Source organism: Caretta caretta, chromosome 1, assembly GCF_965140235.1.
Source record: "Caretta caretta isolate rCarCar2 chromosome 1, rCarCar1.hap1, whole genome shotgun sequence".
Classification (NCBI taxonomy): Eukaryota; Metazoa; Chordata; order Testudines; family Cheloniidae; genus Caretta; species Caretta caretta.
In genome coordinates, this window is record NC_134206.1 from 64,108,351 (window position 1) to 64,131,379 (window position 23,029).

At 44.4% G+C, this 23,029-nt stretch overlaps 2 protein-coding genes across 6 annotated transcripts in view; one reads left to right on the forward strand and one right to left on the reverse strand.

The window, feature by feature from the left end:
• WBP4 (WW domain binding protein 4) overlaps positions 1–6,124 on the reverse strand; it is a 46,071-nt gene extending 39,947 nt beyond the window's left edge. The window contains exon 1 of the mRNA XM_048851490.2: positions 5,925–6,124. Coding sequence (XP_048707447.2) covers positions 5,925–6,109 — 185 coding nt within the window. The 5' untranslated portion in view covers positions 6,110–6,124. The remainder of the gene's footprint in view (positions 1–5,924) is intronic.
• Positions 5,580–23,029, forward strand: part of ELF1 (E74 like ETS transcription factor 1) — a 140,286-nt gene continuing 122,836 nt past the window's right edge. For 2 of the 5 annotated variants that reach the window (XM_075128762.1, XM_048851406.2), the window contains exon 1: positions 6,019–6,155. The gene's annotated coding sequence lies outside the window, so the exon portion shown is untranslated. Of the gene's footprint in view, positions 5,600–6,018; positions 6,156–6,399; positions 6,548–23,029 lie in introns of those variants that run through there. The other 3 variants (XM_048851412.2, XM_048851418.2, XM_075128772.1) reach the window with 2 other exon arrangements.

Below are 23,029 nucleotides of genomic sequence, written 5' to 3' on the forward strand. Positions count from 1 at the left end.
CTTTTCTGTCTCCAGAGGTGGCCAGGACCCAACCACTGCTGGCAGCCCCAGGGAAGTGGTCGCTGCTTTGCCCCTCCCCTCACCACCACCCAGGAGTCTTTGGCCACAAGAAAAGCCCCTTTTGGCCGCATGCAGTCATGGTGGCCGCATTTGAAAAACACTGCTTTAAACAATTCAACAGAGTGGGATATGTCTGCATCAAACTGTATACTCCATTTTGTCACGTAACTTCCATTTTGTATTATAAGCGTCATTCTTTGCTATGTGCTAAACAGGCTTGATCTTGCCCAAGGCAAGTCTATTATTATGAATTCCTGACAGCCACTCTGCACAGGAAAGGTGTTTGATGCCTTGTTGAAGAACTATAACTGAGAAGCCAACATAGAGCTACCTAGGGCCATGAACTGTCTCTCAATTGCCCAGCCCCAATGAACAATGTTTTTTGTACATGGCTTGTAGATCTGCACTTTCTCCAGCTGGGCACATGACATGAGAGACTGTATTTGGGGGGGTGGCATTTCTCAGAGGTGGGGTCAACCCCAGGAAGCGGGATGTGCAGGATAGAAAAGACAGGAGGGGGGTCTCTGGCCAGCCTGAAACACTGAGAAACCTCAGACTCATAGAAGGGGTAAGAGTAAGACCAAACCAGCGGAGGGTTTGTCTCAGAACTTTTGTTATTTAGCAGAGATCTATAACTCTCTGTGTCTTTTAAGATTAAAGTGACTGTGGTTAAGAAATTCCTTTGCTAAGCCTGTGTTCCTTACTTTCCTGTCACGTCACCTCCGAAGGGGCTGAACTAGAAGCCCGAGTGACCCCAGCCAAGATGGAACTCCGTGTAAGTGACTGGATAGAGCCAAGAGAGGTAAGAGGCACTGCTTTCAGAGTCTGCTGTGGTTGGACGGTAGATAAGATAGTTTGTGATCATGTAATTAAAAGCTGTATCATAATGCACACATAAAATGGCGAGTTACAGTTGCACAAGCAATCATTATTTCAGCATTTCCTAACTTTTGAGCACTTGACTTTGTAATCTTAATGTTCTTTTATTATTTTGGGGGGGATTATACAGTGTCAAATTACTGCTTTGCAATCCTGTTTAAAGACAAGTTTCTTGCCCCAAATGCCTATACAATCTAAGGCTCCAATTCTTCAAAGATTTATGCACGTGTTTATCTTTAAGCATGTGAGTAGTTCTATTGAACTGAATAGTTATTCTGGAATAGCTCCCCATGTGGACACTCTATTTTAGAAAAAAAGTGATTTTAATTGCATAATAATCAGTGTGCTTCTGAAGTGAAGTAATTACTCTGCAACTAAAATCACTTTTCTTCTGGAATAGAGTGTCCACATGGGGAGCTATTGCAGAATAAACTATTAGCTATATCAGGGGCCAGCAACCTTTCAGAAGTGGCGTGCTGAGTCTTCATTTATTCACTCTAATTTAAGGTTTCGCGTGCCAGTAATACATTTTAATGTTTTTAGAAGGTCTCTTTCTATAAGTCTATAATATATAACTAAACTATTGTTGTATGTAAAGTAAATAAAGTTTTTTAAATGTTTAAGAAGCTTCATTTAAAATTAAATTAAAATGCAGAGCCCCCCGGACCAGTGGCCAGGATCCGGGCAGTGTGAGTGCCACTGAAAATCAGCTTGTGGGCTGCCTTTGGCACGCGTGCCATAGGTTGCCTACCCCTGAGCTATATAGATATTCCTATATATATATATATATATATATATATAGCTATTCTGGTCAATTTCTCTGCATAGACAAGCCCTAAGTTTTTGCAGGATTGGGAGAGGAAGCCAGTAGAGGCTTGCAAGTGTCTGCTTCAGGTTGGATTGGGTATAAAAAGAACTTGACACTCTTGAGCTCAGGTCAGGGTGAATTTGGACCACCAGGGGGCTAGGTTTGTACTAGGATGGAGGGAGCAAGGAAAGGATCTGGCTCTCTGTCCTCAGAGCCCAGTGGAGGTCGTGGCAGCGGGCTGGAGGAGTCAGCAGTGGGACAGCGGGCTGGCTGTGCTGAGAATGGGCCTTTGTCTTCCTGAAAAGGAAGTGCAGCAGTGCCAGGATACAGAGAAAGCTTGGAGCAGGCAGGTAACCCCCACTGCCCTGCCCTGCAGGGGGTAAGAGTGGAACACCCACACACACATACTGCAGCATGGCAGGCACAGCATGATGCAGACCCAGCTGGCTGGGCATGTGGGCTTGATACCTCCCCACTGCCTGCCCACAGAAAGCCCTGTGGGGAGAGGTGCTGGGCTTCCTAGAGCCGCTGCCTGGTGGCCAATCTCCCTGGAGGGGCACACCTAGGACAGGCCATCCCAGTCCTGCAAGAAGGAGCCCTGGTGGAGTCTGAAATGTCTGTGCCCAGCAGTGGCATTGATGGAGCCTCCTGCAGGGTACAGCAGAGTGTAGGACTACAGACAGGACAGGGGGTGCAGGGCTCCCAGGCCTAGAGTTTGGCACAGTTGCTGTGGGGAGCCGTGGGCTGGAGTGAGGGCAGAGAGTGAAGTAGAGGCTTGCAATCCAGCCAAGACCTGACGGGACCACCCAACTACAAGGTTCGGGTTGGGTCGGGTATAAAAACAACTTGATGAGCCCAGATTTGGACTGGCTGTGGTCTAGTCAGGATTGGATTGGGCTTTAAAATTAGGGCTGACCAGACCTCTAGAAGCCAGCAGGGAACAAGTTCTCCTGGTACTGTGAACAGAGGTTCAGGTCAATGGCCACAACTGCCCACCCCCAGGGAAGGCTTTCACAGCATCTTCACTCAATAACTGCTCCTCAAAATGGCAGAAGAAGCATAGTCTTGGGACCTGCAAGCAAGGACATGGGGTGAAAAATCACTGAGTCAATGGAAACATTGACACTGACTTCCAGGGGGTCAGGATTTCACCTATTGTGTACTAGTCTCACCTTGAAATCCTTCTCTCATTTCAATGCAAATAGATGTATGTATCCTGAATTTACAGCTGAGGTGAGAACACAGGCTTACCTGCTCAGGATGCTAAAACTAGGAGGCACCAATGGAGCTTTATGTGACATCTATCCCAACTTGCCTCATTTCTTTAACAGAAATAATTCTAAATTCACAGTGCTATTTGACTAAAGATTACCCAGCCTTTTCCCTGGGAAAAGACATGAACACTGTATCACTTACTAAAAACCTGCAGACAGTCCTACAACTGGATATCCCTTGATTTAAAAGAGAGGGGGGCTGATGGTTGAGCCTTTTCCATATACAACAGCTTAGGAACAAGCTCCCAGTTCCCACCCCTGTCCAAAATGACCCTGGATCTGTTGGCCTTCAGGCATGCTGCAAGATGCATCAATTTCTGTGGGCTGTGGCAGAGGGTGGGATTTGATTATGGTTATAACTGCATAGGAAAGGGGAGTTTTGTGTTTTGCTGCAGGCTGATTGGGATAAGATACTATTTAATTTTATTTCTTAGCTGTAATTTGTTTCCATTCAACATTCCCCCCGCCCCCTTTTTTATTACTATATAATTCCAAAGAAATAAAATAACACAGGCTCCTACCCTGCAAGACAATTTCCATAGGCTGATGCATGTGCCCATACAATGGGTCTGGACTGGTGCAGGGTCTATCTGTGTGGATTAGGGCCTTGGATTGTAAATTATTTAAAAAAATCAGTTTTTCTATTTTGTAAAGCAATATAAACATCTACAGCAGTACATAAGATGAAATTCACAACTGAATCAGTGCGGTCGTATCCTTGTACACACACGTGGAGCTCCACTGAAGTCACTAGATCTCTGTGGGAGTACAGGGATTCCACTGAGTAACAGGATCTGGCCTGCTTCTCAAACAAAAAATAAACCAGTGCACAATGGTTGGGGAACTGTGCAATAACAATGGTAGCAATAATTACAGTTAGGGCTTGTCTGCACTAAAGCTGTAAGTTGACCTACGTTATGCTACTTCAGTTACGTTATGTAATGGAAGTCAACACAACTTAGGTCGACTTACAGAGGTGTCTAAACGGTGCTGTGTCGATGGGAGATGCTTCTCAGGGAGCTGGAGTACACAAGTCGATGGAGAGTACTCTGCCATCAACTTAGCAGGTCTTCACTAGACCAGCTAAATCGACACCGCTGCATCGATTGCAGCAGTGTCAATTTAGCCATAGGTATAGACATGCCATTAATCACAGTTGTAGCTAGCATGGTTGATACTAATGAAGACAGGGCCCAGGTTACAACCTACACCATCTAATACTCATTTCCTGCGATACGCAATTGAATTAAATTTAAGTACCTTTGGAGTCCATTACATTAAATGCAAAGATTATGAATTATTGCGGGCCTCTGTGATCAAAGGACTGAACTATTGGATTGGATTGGCTGAACTGTGTGTGAACCTTACCTTTTGAAGCTATACCCTGAGGAAAAAAACTCTGTATGCTGATTACCCGTTCATCAAGACTGTAGGTGAAAGGCCCAACCTGTATAAAGACATAGGCTGATTTACCCAGTCTGTGCGTGCGAAGGATTGACTCCTTCCTGCCTGAGCACTTGTGTATCTGGGGTAGAGTGATTTTGGTAAGCTTATTAGCATGCATGTAGGTTATTTTATTGTTTTTAATATGTTTTCTCTGTAATGCTATCACTTTAAGAATAAATGAGCTTGTTTAGAATGAGATGTGTGGTAACTTATAACTAGGCAATTACACTTTTAATAGCCTCTGAGCAAAGCATAGATTCTGACCTGTTTAGCCATTCAGGTTTGCTGGGAATAACACAGTGTTAGCAGGGAACCATGCAGCCTGCAAAAACTCCAATTTCAAGGGAGAGAGATGCAAGTTTCTGCACAAGTGAAGTGATGACTGAGGAGCTGGAAGCCAAGCATGGCTTCGCTTGCTGGACCATGGAGCAGGAATACAGGTTTAGTTGCTCTGAACTGTGGCAACCTTATCATACAGTAACAGGGAAGGAAAAAAACTCTAAACCAAGTACTGGTCTGTTTCAGGTTGCGTGAACAATTAATTTGTGAAATCCTAACAGGTTGTGGAAACCATACAAAAGCATTGCTACTGCCGACTGAAATAAATAGCACTGCATTTAAGTATATTTAGCAAATAATGCAAATTGCAGAAACATAAAGGAAGGAGATTAAAGGGACACTAGAACAAATCTTATTCACCTGATGTACGATGACTATTTAACTCATTATTGTGAAGTCGATTAAGGCCAAAACTTAAATACTGTAAGACAAAATGTAACAGCTAAAATTAAATATTACTGTTTCCAATCATTTAAAAGAGTATTAAAATTATGTATCTATATTGATTTCTTCAACACCAACTCTATCTAGAGCCACAGGCACTCAAGGAGTCCTGTTTTAGGGAATGAAATGTAAACGCTCCTCTGCAGTGTTTACCACCCAAAGATTGCAGCACTTTGCAGCACAAAAAAGTGAAGTTCAAGAGAAACAGAAAGTGAAGCTGCCCAGGTTGCTTCCCACAGACTAAGACCAGAGTCACAGACACAAAACAAACAGCACCAAGTGGGGGAGATGTGAATCAAGTTTGTCAAATCCTCGTCGGTCATCACCGTGGGTGTTATTAGTGGCACAGGTGAGGGATTTATTTTGAAACACTGACGGTTTTAGGCAGCCAGGGTGCTCTGCTACCCCGGGGTAAGGAGGGGGCTGCACCGTGGAGATCCCTGTTGGGAGCGAGCTGCTCCCCAGGGGGGCACGTGCACCGCCGGGAAACCCCCAGCAGCGCGTATGCTGGGGCCGGCAGCCCCCTACCCTGCATTACGGGGTTGCTGGCTGCGGCACGGGGAGGAGGATCCGTTCCACGCACACGGCAGGGGGAGAGGCTCCCTGCTCCCCCCCGCGCGCGCACGCACACACACGGGCAGGGGGGGTTGGGATGGCCCCTCACAGACACTCACATCGCCGCCGCCCTGCTCCGGCTGCCGCCGCCCTGCTCCCAGCCCCGCGCGCCGGGCCCCTTCGAACGGCCCGAGCTGCTGCGCTCAGCAGAGGCACAGTCTGGCCCGTCACACGGTCTGGAGCTACGGGCGCCGAGAAGGCTCAAGCCGCGCTCCCCGCCCCCCCCATCCCAAGAGTCAGTCATCAGCGCTCTGCGGGGAGGCGCTGAGCAAGGGAGCCGCGGCGACTCGGTGAGTGACTCGCACGCGCTACAGGTTGCTCCTGACGCCCCTTCCCCTCGTGCCAACACTCCCTGCGCACCTGGGGGGGGAGGCGCGGGGCCCGCCTCGTCGGAACTACAGGGCGGGGGGCGCTGCCCCCCAGGGGCTGGCCGGGCGGGGGCCGGGAGCTGCGCTCGCCCCGTGACGCGGGGAGTCCCGCTGCGGGGCGGGGAACCCCCCCCCGGGACTCGGCCCGCGGCGCGGGGGTGGGGTGGGGCGAATGACACTGGGGACACGGACGGGAGCGCCTGGCTCCGGCTCGTCCCGGCTGTACGCGAGGCGCCCGCAGCCCGGCCGGGGCGCGGCGCAGCGACCCACGCGGCTGCGCCAACTTTCCGTGGAGTTTGAGCCTCGTGCATTCGGTAACTGATACTGCTTGTCGCCCCCCCCCCCGCCCCGGTGCCTTCTCTCCGGCCCCCTCCACACCGGGCTGCCCCTGACCCCGCAGCTCCCCTGTGCTGCCTTTCACCTGATCCCCTCGCTCCCTGTCACCAGACCCCGCTCTGTGTGTGCTCCCCCACATCCCGCACCGGGAACCCCCCCTTTCCCCGTTCTTCCCCTCTCACCGGCTCCCCCCACGCTCCCACTCGGCAGACCTCGCTCCCCGTACTGCCCCTCGCCGCTGCTCCTCCCCTGGGCTTCACCTCCCCAGATCCTGTCCTCCGGCTCTCTCGCTCTTCACCAGACCCCCCACTCCACACTTCCCTTCATCAGAACCTGAGCTCCCCCCCATCACCAGACCCAACCCCCTCGGCTCCCCCATGCGCCTGCTCACCAGAACCGCTCACTCGACCCCCTGGGTCGTTCTGCCCCCCCCCTCACCAGACCCTCTGTGACCCCCCCCCACCCCGGGGCTCTGCCACCCCCACCCGATCCTCTGTGCCCCTTCTCCCGTGACTGTCCCCTCCCCCAATCCTCTGTGCCCTCCCCCGGGGCACTCTCCTCCCCCCATCACCTGATCTGTGCCCCCCCCCGGGGTGCTCTCCCCACCCCCAGGCTCTCCCTTACCTCTCACGGATTCTCTCTGCCACCTCCCCCCCCCCCCGACTCTCCCTTCCCCCTCACCCGATCCTCTGTGCCCCCCGCCCGGGACTCTCCCCCCTAATCCTCTCCCCCTATGTTGCCCCTTACCAGGACCCCTTTCTCTAACCCCCATGGCAGCTGTCCTGGTTCAGGCAGGCTTTCTGAACTGGCATTGGTGTTAGAGGGACTGGGGGAGTTTCAGGTAGCTGCTCTGCCTGTGCAGTGTGTGTGGTGTGTGCAGCTCTGCAGAGTTACATACACTCGCACCTGTGCACTCAACACTATTTGGTCTTGTCCTGTAATGAAGGGCTCCGGGCTGGGCTCAGAGAAATACAAGGTGTGCATGTGCCCTGTGATTGCTTGTGTGTGTGTGTACGTACTCACTGCAGCAGCAGCTTGTTGCTGCCTCTTTCTAAATGCAGCTACATGTCAGCCCCAGATTGGCTGTTTCTGCATCTGGAGGTGATGATGTTTATCACTTAGCTATGACTCTTAGGCACTAAGTTGGCTGGAAATCATCTTAAACATGGAGCAGACAATCATCATTATTTGTATATTGGAGAAGTAGCTCAGAGTAAGTTTAAAGGTCTTAACACTCCCCTCCTTGTGGCCCCCATACTATTGGAACCTGGTCCCCCGAGTTTATTGGTTTTCTTTCTTTCTACACAATCCAAGTGTTTGCGTAAGGGGGGTAATCACAACTGACAGCTTTTGCTATAGTCATCCAGGGGAGGAGGAAGAAGTCTGATGACTCATTTCAGACTTTCATTGAATACAGAGGCCATTATTGTTTGTTACCCAAAAAAAAGAAAAGAAAAAAAAAGTGAGTTGTAAATGGAACAAAAACGTTATCTTACATTCACAACAAAAATAGAAAACAAAGATAGCAACAAACTTTTTTACTCTTAGGCTTCCTAAAGAACGTACTACAAAAAAGAAAGTAATTTTGCTTTTTTCTGAAGGAGGCTGTGTGGTCCGAATGTCATAGCTAACTGCAGTAGTTATACATCTGTCAGCGTTTCCATTATAAGCCCCCATTTTTGTGTACTTTACAACTTAGTTATCAGATGTTCACTGGCTTGAAACTTGGTCTACATACTCTCCTTTGGAAATAGTTGTTAAAATAAACCATGAAATGAATCTGCTAAGATGACTTAATGAGAATGTGGTGGGAAAAGCATACTGGTTTTATTATACTTCCTTGGTATTCCTCTAAACTTAAAACTTATATTTACAAAGGAATATTGTTGACTATTAGACCAACATTTCTTTTAATATTTTCCTTAAAGTGAAATAGTCAAAAGACTAATGTCTAAAAGTTTCTCCTTTGTATGTAAAATAATTGATCTTCATAACTATTATGCATTCAGCTTTAGAAATCCCAAATTGAATTCCACCATAACCTCTCTGAAGAAGCTGTTACAGTATTGCTATGAATTAGTATTAAGAAACTTGGCTAAATCTTTGCATGTTCAGTGAAATGATGCAAAGTCTTACAGAGCTATAGACCTCCTGCAGAGTGTTAAGTGCAAACAGCGCAGCGTGTTAAAATCCATAGTAGCACAAACCAGAAGCCAAAGTGAAGATATTAAAACGGGGAGCAAGCTAAGTGATATATGTACCGAAGCCCAGTGGGATGGTTTTATTGTTCCTTTTAACTGCTGTTTTTTGTTTCCAGACATGTAATAGGCATAATATTTTTGATGCTTAATTTGTGTGTATGTATGTGTTTTGGCTCAGTGAAACATGACTGGTTTCAGAATAGCAGCCGTGTTAGCCTGTATCTGCAAACATAACTTATGCTCAAATAAATTTGTTAGTCTCTAAGGTGCCACAAGTACTCCTTTTCTTTTTTTGAAACATGACTGCCACCCAATGGACAAATTTCAATACTATACAAACATTTATTTTTATTTACATTGAAACATTAATGCAGTTTAATAACAATTTAATTTGGTTTAGAGAATTTTTAACATGTAGAATAAGTCAATTCAGAACTGTTTTTATTTAATTATAAGAGTTTTTAGTTTGCACTATTTAGTTCACAGGTTTCAGAGTAACAGCCGTGTTAGTCTGTACTCACAAAAAGAAAAGGAGTACTTGTGGCACCTTAGAGACTAATCAATTTATTTGAGCATAAGCTTTCGTGAGCTACAGCTCACTTCATCGGATGCATACTGTGGAAAGTATAGAAGATCTTTTTATACACACAAAGCATGAAGAAATGGGTGTTTACCACTACAAAAGGTTTTCTCTCCCCCCACCCCACTTTTATTTAGTTCACAGTATTTAATTTACTAGTGAGGAGAACATTAAAGTGGACCCTCTGAAATAAATAAAAGCAGTGGTTTACATGTTCCTAATCTGTCTCAAGATGCCTTAACAATTGCTGAGAACTGATTTATAGAGGAGCTGCAGAAAATTGCTTCCCAAAGTTGTGAGTTCTAGAAACCCATACCTTCCAAGCTCATAAACTGTTCATAAATTATACTGTTAGGGTAGACTCACCATATTGTGTGCCTCAGAAACCTATTAATCCTGCAGTGAAGTGCGTGCCTAAAACAATTGTGCCATAGAGCCAGCATAGACTAAGTACCACAAAAGCTGGCAGAGCTGCTTCATAAGTCTGTCTAATGGTCTTTGGCATAAGTTTTTTCCACATTTGGGCCAAGATATATATATATATTTTTAAAAGTTATGCCTCAAAAGTGAACTGATTTTTCAAAAGTGCTGAGTACTCAAAAGGTCCTATAGATGTCAGAGGGAGATGTTGGGTGCTCAGCACTTCTGAAAATCTGGCTGCTTATTTAGAATCCTAAATATGAACACAGGAGCCTAACTTTAGGCAGCCATTTAAAAAAAAATATCTTTCTTGAGGTCTTTTTATTTTGTATCAGGTAGGTAAACCAGACTGTAGTTGAGCAGGGACTGTATTGCTTTCTTATCAGCAGCCTTGGGGCTGCACCTAAACTGCATAAACTGGAACAGACTTCCAGCTGGCTGTCTGCTCAGATCAAATTAAAGCATTGGGCACAAAGACTTGTAGTCTCCTTGAGAATGCTTCCATATTAAAGGTGAAAGTTTCATTTGGCTTGGGAGCTGCACTTGAGTCATAGATATTTATGAAATCATGTTTATAGTTCCATACTTTCTTCATTTTTTTACTAAAAAAAAAAAAAGGGGGAGTACTTAGTCTCTACGGTGCCACAAGTACTCCTTTTCTTTTTGCGGATACAGACTAACATGGCTGCTACTCTGAAACCTGTCATTTTTTTACTGTAACACAAATCTATTTCTATACCATAGTTGAGCAAAAAAAAAAAAATAATTAAAGTTAAGGAAGGACACTCCATCCTTAAATCATTCTTTTGTGCCTATTGTGTTGTAGTATAAATAGTAAGTGATATGTATGCCCTGAGCTGATGCCTCTGATATCTTGCACCATTTCTCCAGTTAACGGCTTTACCTTTGGACTTCTTGGTTCACACTTTTAATACAGTACTAGTTTTTAACATGTGGATTTTTAAATAAGTGGTATTTCAGTAGACAGTGAAGTTACCAGTTGCTTTCCCATTTCCCCCCTCATTTAGAGAGCACTGGAGAAGTCAAATTAGGTGATGATAAACAAGATAGATCTTTACAATGAAACAGACTATCTCTAAACTGGGAATGCTTTACCAGTATGGGAATGCCAGTGTGCTGTACTGGCAAAGTTCCCCTAGTGTGGACATAGCTAAACTGGCAAAGATGCTTTGTTCCAATACAATAAAATCACCAGCTATGAACAAAACAAACTGCATCTGTAAAAGCAGTTTTGCTGTTATAACTGCGCTGGGGGCACCAGATAGGGATCCCACCTCCTAATACCCTTGACCAATATAGCCATGCTGGCAGAAGTTCAGCTCTGATCCTGCAGACGTGCATATGTACACTTCCATTGAAAGCGTGTAAGTAGTCTCACTGTTAAGTATTTGCAAGATTTGGGGCTTCACTCATGTGAGCAGCCCTGTCAACTCCCGGGTGTGTTGGGGCTATCCCAGTGAGTAAAAGTTTGTAGGATTCAGCCCATATGGCCTAATTCTATATACAATGAAATGGATGATACTGTGCTATCCATTGGGTAAGGATCTAGCACATTATAAAAATTAAGGTTGTCAGAAATTTTCAGTGTAACAGGAGCTTTAAACCTCTGTTTTGTAAAAATCTCATTTGACATGGCAAAAAGTGAAACAGAAAATAAACTTTGAGTACTATTTGAATCTTTTATGGTGATTTGGTGAAAATTGGGTTGATATTGACAGGATTATAAGAGTTTCAACATGATCCCTGTTTTGAAATTTTTCCATGCATTGCAGTTTTGCCAACTGTTGTGATTTTTATCATGAGTCTCACAATATTTGGTGTGTTCTTGTGATGTCCCAGCTCAGAGACTTGAACACAGGAACTTTTTTTTTTTTTTGGAAAACAAGGAAGTTTCTAGCCCTTATCATTGCCGACAAAAGCTTGAAAACATGAACCTAAAGGCTCAAAACCCAAGAAGGCAAAGAAGAACCCTACCTTAATTATTTTTTAATCTCATGTTTTTTTAATGGTGTAACTCATGATTTTTGAGCACTTGCGGTTGGCAATATCAGTTTCATAGGTTTATTTGGGACACCCTTTGCAAGAAATCTCAAAAACTTGAGACTAACTCTCCCATAACTTAGGAGAAAGTTGAACTGGGAAACAGGAGATGAGTTCAAATTTCATGTCTATTTAGGCTATGTCTACACTAGCACTGTTGTCGGTGAAACTTTTGTTGATCAGGGGTGTGGAAAAAAGCACACTCCTGACTGACATAAGTTTCACCTAGAAAAGCACTCATGTGGATAGTGCTATGTCAGCAGGAGACGCTCTCCTGCCAACATAGCTACTGCTGCTCAGTGTGGGTCGTTTAATTATGCCAATGGGAGAGCTCTCTCCTGCCTGCATAGAGCGGCTACACCAGAGATCTTTCAGTGGCGCAGCTGCAGCGACACAGCTGTGCCACTGTAAGGTCTGTAGTGTGGACATAGCTTGAGTGTGGTTTATATTCCCATGCACCGCCTCACACTTATTAGGGACCAATGCCATGAATCCCAACCTGAGAAGGTAGTTAAGTATGAGTTGCTAACTCATTTTACAAGTTAGTTAACAGAGCTTTGTGGGGGAATCATGTGATTCTCCCACTCTCAGGCCAGTTCCTGGGTGGCAGTCCTTTGGTACTAACTGTGATTGCCTCAGCAGCTCTGATTTAGGCTTTCTGATTTAGACATTTTTGAATGAACTCCAAAATATTTTTATTTACTTATAGTTATTGTTGGGTTTTTCATTCTTCTCTCTGGAGCCTGGACATTGACTATATCTTGACCAAGACATTTGGACTTTGACAAAAAATAATTGATTACCCTTGTCTTCGACCATGCAGTTATGTTCCCTCTGGGGCACTGACAGTGGTAATCAGTGACCAAATAGTCTCATTAAAACCATGTATCATTTATTTCAAATAAAAGCATTTGAGAAAACAGAACTTGAAACAATAAAAAAACAGTGTATGCATGTCTAGGTTACCAGGTGTTTAACCATATTCTACATGGGGACCATAGTAGGCCTAGCTCCCTACAGTCTCTTCCACAGAGCCTGTTTTTCTGTCTGTTGCCCTTTCAGAACTCACTGATGCTCCCTGGACAGCCCCTGGCAACTCATTCCACTTTGTAGGAATCATAACACTTTTTAACTGTTTGTAGCCTTTTAATCTAGTAATCCCATCTTTGGCAAAACAAAGTTTGCAACTTGGTGGAGACAGGCTCCTTAAAGTTAACAGCTGCCCCCATTGTCTTCCAAGTATGTGCTTAGGACTACTTGTGTTGCTTCCCTGTTTTCTCTCCCACAGCCCCCCATTAAGATAGATTCAATGCATTTATAGAGGAAAGTTTTACAATCCAAATATACAATAACTTCCCTGCATTGACCAAGTTGCATACAATGTTCAAACAGTTGTTAGACCTTAGTGTCACAGTTCAGGACAACTGCAGCTGTTTCCCGTCAGTGGCTCAGTAAGGATGCCCACTCTTAAGTTTCTGGCTCCCTCGTCGTTGCCTCTCTTGCGTGAAGTCTCTCATCTCTCTCCCTTCTGTCCAGGGTGTTTCCAGGCTGAACAGTTCCCTGCTTTAATTGTGTTGTTTGCAGTCAAAGACAGTCTTCTTGAGCAGACCTGCTTTGCTTCTCTTCTCAGACAGTACACAGTGTAATTGCTACAGTTATAAGTTACCACACAGTTCTTTCTAAGCAAGCATATTTTAATCTTAAGGTAAAAGTACTACAGAGTGAATGTTTAAAAGCAGTAAAATACATGCGTGCTTATAGTCTTGACAGAGATCAACCCCCCCTCCAGTCTCCACAAGGGCTCTGATTGGTGTTAGTTGTTCCAACTGTTAGTCTTTCAAACCCTTCCCTAAGGATTGTGAACCAGAGGTCTGGTCCATTTGTGGGATCAGAACAAAAGCCCTGAGCCTGTTTAGGACCAGGCTATTTATCTAAAAATCCTTTTTTGTCTATTGGCCCCTGGAGAATCCAGACTGGGTCTTTGAATTGTCCTCCCATCACAGGCGATCTGCAGACAAAAGGTCTTCCTCCCTCCCCCACCCCCAGCAAAGCTTCAAAGGCTGAATTGTAGGTGGGGGCCTGTAATCTCTTCCTACCCAGTATTTTCTAAGAATTCTACTTCACACACATTGTCCCAAAAGATCAACTGTCTTCTATATTGATCAGCATAGTTTTTGGAGGTCATGTTATCTTCCAGAGATTGCATTAATCCTTCTTCCTCCTAGAGAAGTTCCATAAAATCTCCCAATAGTACACAAACATTCACATTTTCAATACAATGGACCTCAAAGGTATTAAATGTAATTCAATAAGGTTTAACTTAATTCCATAAGGTTTGCTGAGAATCTTGTCATATCTGTCACACTGTGTTCATAACATTACGTAGCAGCCTCAAGTCTCTCTCACAGAGTCACTGCAGGCTTAGTCAGGAAGGGCCTAGTCCAGCGCGGTAGGCCCAAATCTTAACTTCTTAGCCATGCTTCCTTTCATATTGAGCATGCTTCGGTTAGATCAGTGGTTCTTAACCAGGGATAATAGAAGTCTTCCAAGGGTTCTGGAACATCAACTTATCTAGATATTTGCCTGGTTTTACAATAGGCTACATAAAAAGCAGTAGTAAAATCAGTACAAACTAAAATTTCACACAGACAATTATTTGTTTTGTACTGCTCTACATACTATATCAGCGGTTCTCAAACTGTGGGCAAGTTCGTTTTAATGGGGTCGCCAGGGCCAGTGTTGGGCTTTCAGGGGCCCAGGGCAGAAAGTCCAAGCCCTGCTGCATGGGGCTGAAACCAAATCCCGAGTTTTTAAGTGAGGTGAAACTTGGGGTATGCAAGACAAATCAGACTCCTGAAAGGGGTCCAGTAGTCTGGAAAAGTTGAGAGTTGAGAGCTGGATTAGATGAGCTCTGACCACTAAATAACACACTTCTCCCAAAATCAGGGACATAACTGTCTCCTGTATGTGACTGCTATCCAGTTAAGTTAAGTCTCATCTATTGGTGAACTAAATAGAGACTTGCAAATACTCCTATACCTCAAGTAATAGAGATCGGATCTGGGGGTCTGAAGGGCCATTGTTTAAATCTTTGTCGTTGACCCATGTAAACGGATGTTATGGTTGTGAGTGACACATCTTATTTTTGACATTTTCGTTTTTAAAACAAATTACACAATGAGAGGACATCTTGTAACACACAACAATTATTATAATCTATATATTATAGCATGACACTAAAATACAGGAGTTAAACATTTCAGTCATTTGTCATCTCACCCTCTCTCCTTCCTGATCCATGGAACCTACTCACTGATACATGAAAACCATGTTTTTTTAAAAAAAAAAAAAAAAGGAAATAAACACACAGATTTCATTTAGTGACCATAAAAGTTGCATCAGGACACACCAATTTAAAACCTGAAAAGCACAGAAATAACAGGTTACGGGAAAAGTCTCTTGCCTTCCATTTCACATTGCCTACTCACGATCAATAATACACTAGAATCATAGAACAACAGAGTTGGAAGGGACCTCTGGAGGCCATCTAGTCCAACCCCCTGCCCAGAGCAGGACCAATCCCAATTAAATCATCCCAGCCAGGGCTTTGTGAAACCTGACCTTAAAAACTTCTAAGGAAGGGGATTCCACCACCTCCCTAGGTAACGCATTCCAGTGTTTCACCACCCTCCTAGTGAAAAAGTTTTTCCTAATATCCAACCTAAACCTTCCTCACTGCAACTTGAGACCATTACTCCTTGTCCTGTCATCTGCTATCACTGAGAATAGTCTAGATCCATCCTCTTCGGATCCACCTTTCAGGTAGTTAAAAACAGCTCTCAAATCCCCCCTCATTCTTCTCTTCCGTAGACTAAACAATCCCAGTTCCCTCAGCCTCTCCTCATAAGTCATGTGTTCCAGACCCCTAATCATTTTTGTTGCCCTTCGCTGGACTCTTTCCAATTTCTCCACATCCTTCTTGTAGTGTGGAGCCCAAAACTGGACACAATACTCCAGATGAGGCCTCACCAATGTCGAATAGAGGGGAACAATCACATCCCTCGATCTGCTGGCAGTGCCCCTACTTATACGTCCCAAAAGGCCATTGGCCTTCTTGGCAACAAGGGCACACTACTGACTCGTATCCAGCTTCTTGTCCACTGTCACCCCTTGGTCCTTCTCTGCAGAACTGCTGCCTAGCCATTTGGTCCCTAATCTGTAGCGGTGCATTGGATTCTTCCGTCCTAAGTGCAGGACTCTGCACTTGTCCTTGTTGAACCCCATCAGATTTCTTTCGGCCCAATCCTCCAATTTGTCTAGGTCCCTCTGTATCCTATCCCTACCCTTCAGCATATCTACCTCTCCTCCCAGTTTAGTGTCATCTGCAAACTTGCTGAGGGTGCAATCCACACCATCCTCCAGATCATTAATGAAGATATTGAACAAAACCGGCCCCAGGACCGACCTTTGGGGCACTCCGCTAGATACTGGCTGCCAACTAGACATGGAGCCATTGATCACTACCCCCCGTTGAGCCCAACAATCTAGCCAACTTTCTACCCACCTTGTAGTGCATCCATCCAGCCCATACTTCTTTAACTTGCTGACAAGAATACTGCGGGAGACCGTGTCAAAAGCTTTGCTAAAGTCGAGGAATAACACATCCACTGCTTTCCCTTCATCCACAGAACCAGTTATCTCATCATAGAAGGCAATTAGATTAGTCAGGCATGACTTGCCCTTGGTGAATCCATGCTGACTGTTCCTGATCACTTTCCTCTCCTCTAAGTGCTTCAGAATTGATTCCTTGAGGACCTGCTCCATGATTTTTCCAGGGACTGAGGTGAGGCTGACTGGCCTGTAGTTCCCAGGATCCTCCTTCTTCTCTTTCTTAAAGATTGGCTCTACATTAGCTTTTTTCCAGTCTTCCGGGACTTCCCCCGATGGCCATGAGTTTTCAAAGATAATGGCCAATGGCTCTGCAATCACATCCGTCAATTCCTTTAGCACTCTCGGATGCAACGCATCCGGCCCCATGGACTTGTGCACGTCCAGTTTTTCTAAATAGTCCTGAACCACTTCTTCCTTCATAGAGGGCTGGCCACCTCCTCCCCATGCTGTGCTGCCCAGTGCAGTAGTCTGGGAGCTGACCTTGTTCGTGAAGACAGAGGCCAAAAAAGCATTGAGTACACTAGCTTTTTCCACATCCTCCGTCACTCATTCAGTAAGGGGCCCCTCATTCAGTAAGGGGCCCACACTTTCCTTGACTTTCTTCTTATTGCTAACATACCTGAAGAAACCCTTCTTGTTACTCTTAACATCCCTCGCTAGCTGTAACTCCAGGTGTGATTTAGCCTTCCTGATTTCATTCCTACATGCCCGAGCAATATTTATATACTCATCCCTGGTCATTTGTCCAATCTTCCACTTCTTGTAAGCACCTTTTTTTGTGTTTAAGATCAGCAAGGATTTCACTGTTAAGCCAAGCTGTCTACAACACTACAACACCCCATACAATTTTCAGTTTCCCCCTGTAGGGGGATCAGCTGTCTCCCAGGCTCCCTCCCCTTCAGGGGTGACTGCAGTGTACTACTAACAATTTCTCCCTTCAAGGCTCTCCATTACGTTCCCATTGAAAGCTCTACATGTATGGGGTCGTGTGGAGTACAGACACTGCACGCTCAGCACAGGTATAAATAGCAGTGCAGACTTGAAACCCTTGGCTCTGAACCCTGGCTACAGACTTGGACTTGATCCCTCATGCTTGACCACCTATGGCTCTAACCACTGGACATGACTGCCCACACCCTGGTTCTTGACAGAGATAAGGCCTGAGGCTCTGTCTTCAGAAGCATCTCTTCCACAGCTATTTGTCAGACCCAGCAACTTATGCCCCCCTGTTACTTCCTGCTGCTTCTATAGTGAAACCACCGTATCCAATCCAGCTGTGGCTCCTTCCTATTCAGGGTTGGCTAATGCTAGACTAGGGGTAGTCAATAGGTGGACCATGGGCCAAATCCGGACCACCAGATGCTTTTGAACAGACCCTGAAATCTTTTTATTTACTTATCGTTATTGTTTATTGCGGTGTGAAAAATGTTTTTCTGGAGTCTGGACCTTGACCAAGAAATTTGGACCTTGACAAAAAATAATTGACTACCTCTGCCATAGGCCCTCCAGCCCCTATGGGCAAGCCACTATGTTACACCTCTCCAACAGATAGTGAAAAGCAATATGTACCTCAACTTCATCAGACTTGTACTCTAGCGCAAAACCTTCACAGTAACCTCAGATTCTCTTGTCATCAACAGACTGGCATATCTGACTTGTCATACATTCCATACATATTCTGCCTGAATGTTGCTAAGGTTTTACACTAGAGTCAGTTCATTAAACCAAAAATTTATAGCCCTTATGATTGCTAACTGATGTCACGCAGTTTTAGCCTAAGACAACGGTTCATAGAGGTGTAAAATGACCCCCATTATCTTAATGGACTATCAAATCCTAAGGCTAATGGTGACATTTTAAGAGCCAGATTTTCAGATAACCCAGACACACAATGCATCCCTAATTTGAGCACCTAATAGCTCAATTTTGACTTCCCATTAACATCAGGGCCACTTCTTTAACGTGATTCACAGAATAAATGTAGCCATGGACCGTACTTGAAAATGTAATCCGGCCCATTCCACGGAATGAGTTTGGTATTGCTGATTTATTTATATTCGAATGTGGCAACTCCTTCCCCCCTGCCGTAAGTATGCTGGTTACATCCACATGTGCAGTTTAAACGCGGCAAAGTTCCAGAAAGGTTCTGTTGTAGATTTTGTTTTGTACATGCACATAGAGACTCTTCCTCCTCCCTCCCCATCCCTCCCCTTCCCCCCCATGGTCTTGCATTAAGCAATTAGAATGCCTGAAGTACATGGCTGTGCACCAGCATCTAAGTGAACTTTAGCAAGCTGCTTCTTTCAGCAAACCCTACTTTTTTCTTTTAATGTCATTACTGGAGCTGCAGTTGTGAAATTTTTGCTTGACCTTGTTTAATGACTTGTTTATGAATAGTGTATTCAAGCTGGAAACTGAACACATTGGGTCCCAATAGAAGAAAATTGTTCACATGGTATCTGCTGCAGCAGCTTCTGTTTCAACATCTGTCGCTGCCCTGGGAGAAGCTGTTGCCTTGATATCCTCACTAGCTTGTGCCACTAAGCATGCATGGGATATGTTAGGGGGCCCCTTGGGCTCATCAGAAGGATGACAGGTGTGATGGGTTAGGTCACAGAAACCCCCTTGGAGGCTGCCACTTCATGTGCCAAGACTACTTCTGCTTCTGCTTTCCTGCACTGTCAGCTTAGGACTTCAGTGCCCTGCCTGGTTTGAGCTGGACCCACTAGCCTGCTGCAAACCCAGACCCAGGTCTGAACCATGTCCCCTAACAGCTGTAGGCTTAACTGAAAGCAGCTTACAGAAGTGTTCCTGTCTTCCAACACTCAGATGCCCAACTCCAAACCCTAAATAAATCCGTTTTACCCTGTAAAAAGCTTATACAGGGTAAACTCATAAATTGTTCACCCTCTATAACACTGACAGAGAGATGTGCACAGCTGTTCTCTTCCCCCCCCCCCCCCAGGTATTAATACATACTCTGGGTTAATTAATAAGTAAAAGGTGATTTTATTAAATACAGAAAGTAAGATCTAAGTGATTCCAAGTAGTAACAGACAGAACAAAGTGAATTACCAATCAAGATAAAATAAAACACATAAGTCTATGTCTAGTACGGTAATAAAACTGAATACAGCTAAAAACCTCACCAGTTCCAGTAAGCTTTCTTTTACAGTCTAATCTTCTTCTAGTCTGGGTCCAGCAATCACTCTCACCCCCTGTAGTTACTGTCCTTTTTTCTGGTTTCTTTCAGGTATCTTTAGTGGTGGAGAGGCTCTCTCTTTAGCTAGCTGAAGTCAAAATGGAGGGGTCCCCCAGAGGTTTAAATAGACTTTCTCTTGTGGGTAGAGACCCCCTCCTCTCTCCTATGCAAAGCCCAGCTACAAAATGGAGTTTTGGACTCGCTTGGGCAAGTCACCATGTCCATGCATGACTGAGTTCCTTACCAGCCAAGCCACATTCCTGGGAAAGCCCAGGTGTGGATTGGCATCTCCAAGTTCATTGTTGGCTTATAGGCTTCTTGGTTAGGCACTTATTGAGAATAGTCTTTTCTCAGGAGGCTGACCAATTGCTTCACGAAAACCCACTTAGAATCAGACAAGTATACAGCCAATATTCATACCTGTGAATACAAAAATGATATATGCATACATATAGGATTAATAGATTCAGTAGATCATAACCTTTACAGAGATATGTTACATGGTATACGTAGCATAAAACATATTCTAGTTATGTCATATATACATTCATAAGTATATTTCCATAAAGCTTTATGGGGGGCACCGTCACAACACGAAAGCCTGATTTTCTACCTCAAGATACAGAACTGCTGGCACAGAAAGTTGTAGAATTCTACATCCTGATGTGGATCATGGAAGATCTCCTGCAGAGAAGATATGGGTATTGAATGGGATCCCGAACTCTGTTCTTTCCTTTTTCATTTTTGTAAGAGATGCTGTATAAGAGAGGTTGGGGAAATTCAGACAGAAATTGAGAGATTTCTGGGTGTTAGTCAAGAGAATGGAGAGGGTAAAACTTGTTTTGAAAGGAATTGGAGGAGTCTGTCTCATACATTTAAGCAGGCTTTTTTAAGCTGTGGAAGAAGAAAGGGTATTTATGTTATTTGCTGATGCAGGAATTGCAATTATGTAAAATACATGATAGTGAATACTGCTGTCACATAGCAGGAAGTACAGCAATACTTCCAGCTAGAAATCAGATACAGAATAGCATACACAAGGATCTGGATGACCTTACTGAAGTAATAGAAATGGGATGAAAATTAATAGTGCGAGGTCATGCAGTTAGGGACTAACATCAATTTTTGCTGTAAGCTGGGGGTATCAATTGGAAGTGGCTGAGGAGGTGAAAGACATGGGTGTATTGGTCGATCACAGGATGACTGAGCTGCCAAACTTGCTCCGGGGGGAATTCTGCGACACTGTGCATGAGAAGAATTTGTGCCCCCGCAGATTTCTTTGCTTCCCCACAGAAAAAATGACTTTCTGATGGGAAGCAAAGGGAAGCCACAAGTGGTCATGTGACTCTCCCCCGCAGTATGTATCGGGTGCCCAGGGCAGCCAGCAGAGAGGTAAATCACTGTGTGGCAGGGGACAGGACTGCTAGTAGCAAGTATTTCTGATGGCCAGAGAAAGGAAACTGAGTGGAGAGGGCTCCAAGTTACTGCAGAGAATTCTTTCCTAGGTGTCTGGCTGGTGTGTCTTGACAACATGCTCAGGGACTAACTGATCACCAGATTTGGGGTCGGGAAGGAATTTTCCCTCAGGTCAGATTGACAGAGACCCTGGAAGTTTTTCGCCTTCCTCTGCAACATGGGGCATGGATCACTTGCATGTTTAAATTAGTGTAAATGTTGGATTCTCTGTAACTTGAAGTCTTTAGCTCATGACTTGAGAACTTCAGTAACTCAGCCAGAGGTTACGGAGTGGGAGGGTGAGGTACTGTGGCTTGCAGTGTGCAGGCAGGCAGACTAGATGCTCTTGATGACCCCTCCTGGCTTTAAAATTTATGAGTCTGGTTAGCATTTATGTACCACCATTTATTAATCCAACATGAAATGAAAACAATATGCTATAGAAAGCAGAATAGATACTAGAAGGAGAGCACAGCCCAAAGCAGTTTCAGAAGGACTTTGATTTTTGTGGGCAGTGACTTGTTTAAGCATTAAAATGTGTAAATCATAGTTACCAAATACAGATGACTGTGTAAACATGTGCATCAAAATCATTTTTCTCAAAGCTATTTTATTTAGTTTCCCCAAATCAAAGAGCATTCCTTGCGTCCATGCAACCGTTTGGAGTGAATATAAATGACATCAGGAAACTCAGCTCCAACACCTTCTTGGCACCACTCTTGGAGCTCCTCCCTTCCCTCCTCTTTTTCCTTTACTGTCCATGAACACAATACAAATGAGGCAGCTGCCAGATTCCAGAAAAAAGTACAGTGCTCAAACGCTTTTGGCAATAATTATTCCAAACAAGTACATACCTCAGAAAGGTTTCAGAGTAACAGCCGTGTTAGTCTGTACTCAGAAAAATTACTTTAGTCAAATAATATAGTCCTTCTATCAGACGCCTTGTATAGTGCTTTCCCTGGTTTGTTTTTTGTGCACGTATATGCTAGGACCATCTGCAAGCCACACATAACCACCAGGGCTAATGGCTAGTGTTTGATTGATATGGCTCCAAAGAAACAGGAAATCTCCTTTCCCCAAGTTAAGCGTTGTTAGACTAAGTGTTGGAGACACAATTACAGTAAGAGGCAGGAACTTCCCATTGTGAACACTGTGTTACAGGAGTGGCCATACAGGAGATTTCACTGGATTGGTGGATTTGCACGTGAGTGCTCAGGTATGGTGGAGCCTGGACAGAGAATGGATTCTTAGCTTGAGTAAGAAGTGTGGAATGTAGCATTAACACATCTCCAACCTCAAATTTGCTTCAGCATTTACTTCTTTATACCAATCTATGTAGCCACTTGGGAATATAGGAAAGAAGATGTTGTTCCTCCATTCGTAGACCTGGATGATATTTTGAATCCAGGACCCAGGATTATAAATGCAGAAAGAGCTGTATGTGTACTGATATTCAGCAGCTCTGTAGCAATATAAACAATTGCATGAAGAATCATCTATGTGTTGTTTTATATTCAAGTAATTCACTACTCTTAATAATAATTTGTTGCTAAAAGAAAAGGAGTACTTGTGGCACTTTAGAGACTAACCAATTTATTTGAGCATAAGATGCATCCGATGAAGTGAGCTGTAGCTCACGAAAGCTTATGCTCAAATAAATTGGTTGGAGTACTTGTGGCACCTTAGAGACTAACCAATTTATTTGAGCATAAGCTTTCGTGAGCTACAGCTCACTTCATCGGATGCATCTTATGCTCAAATAAATTGGTTAGTCTCTAAGGTGCCACAAGTACTCCTTTTCTTTTTGCGAATACAGACTAACACGGCTGTTATTCTGAAATTTGTTGCTAGTAACTTAACAACAGTCTTT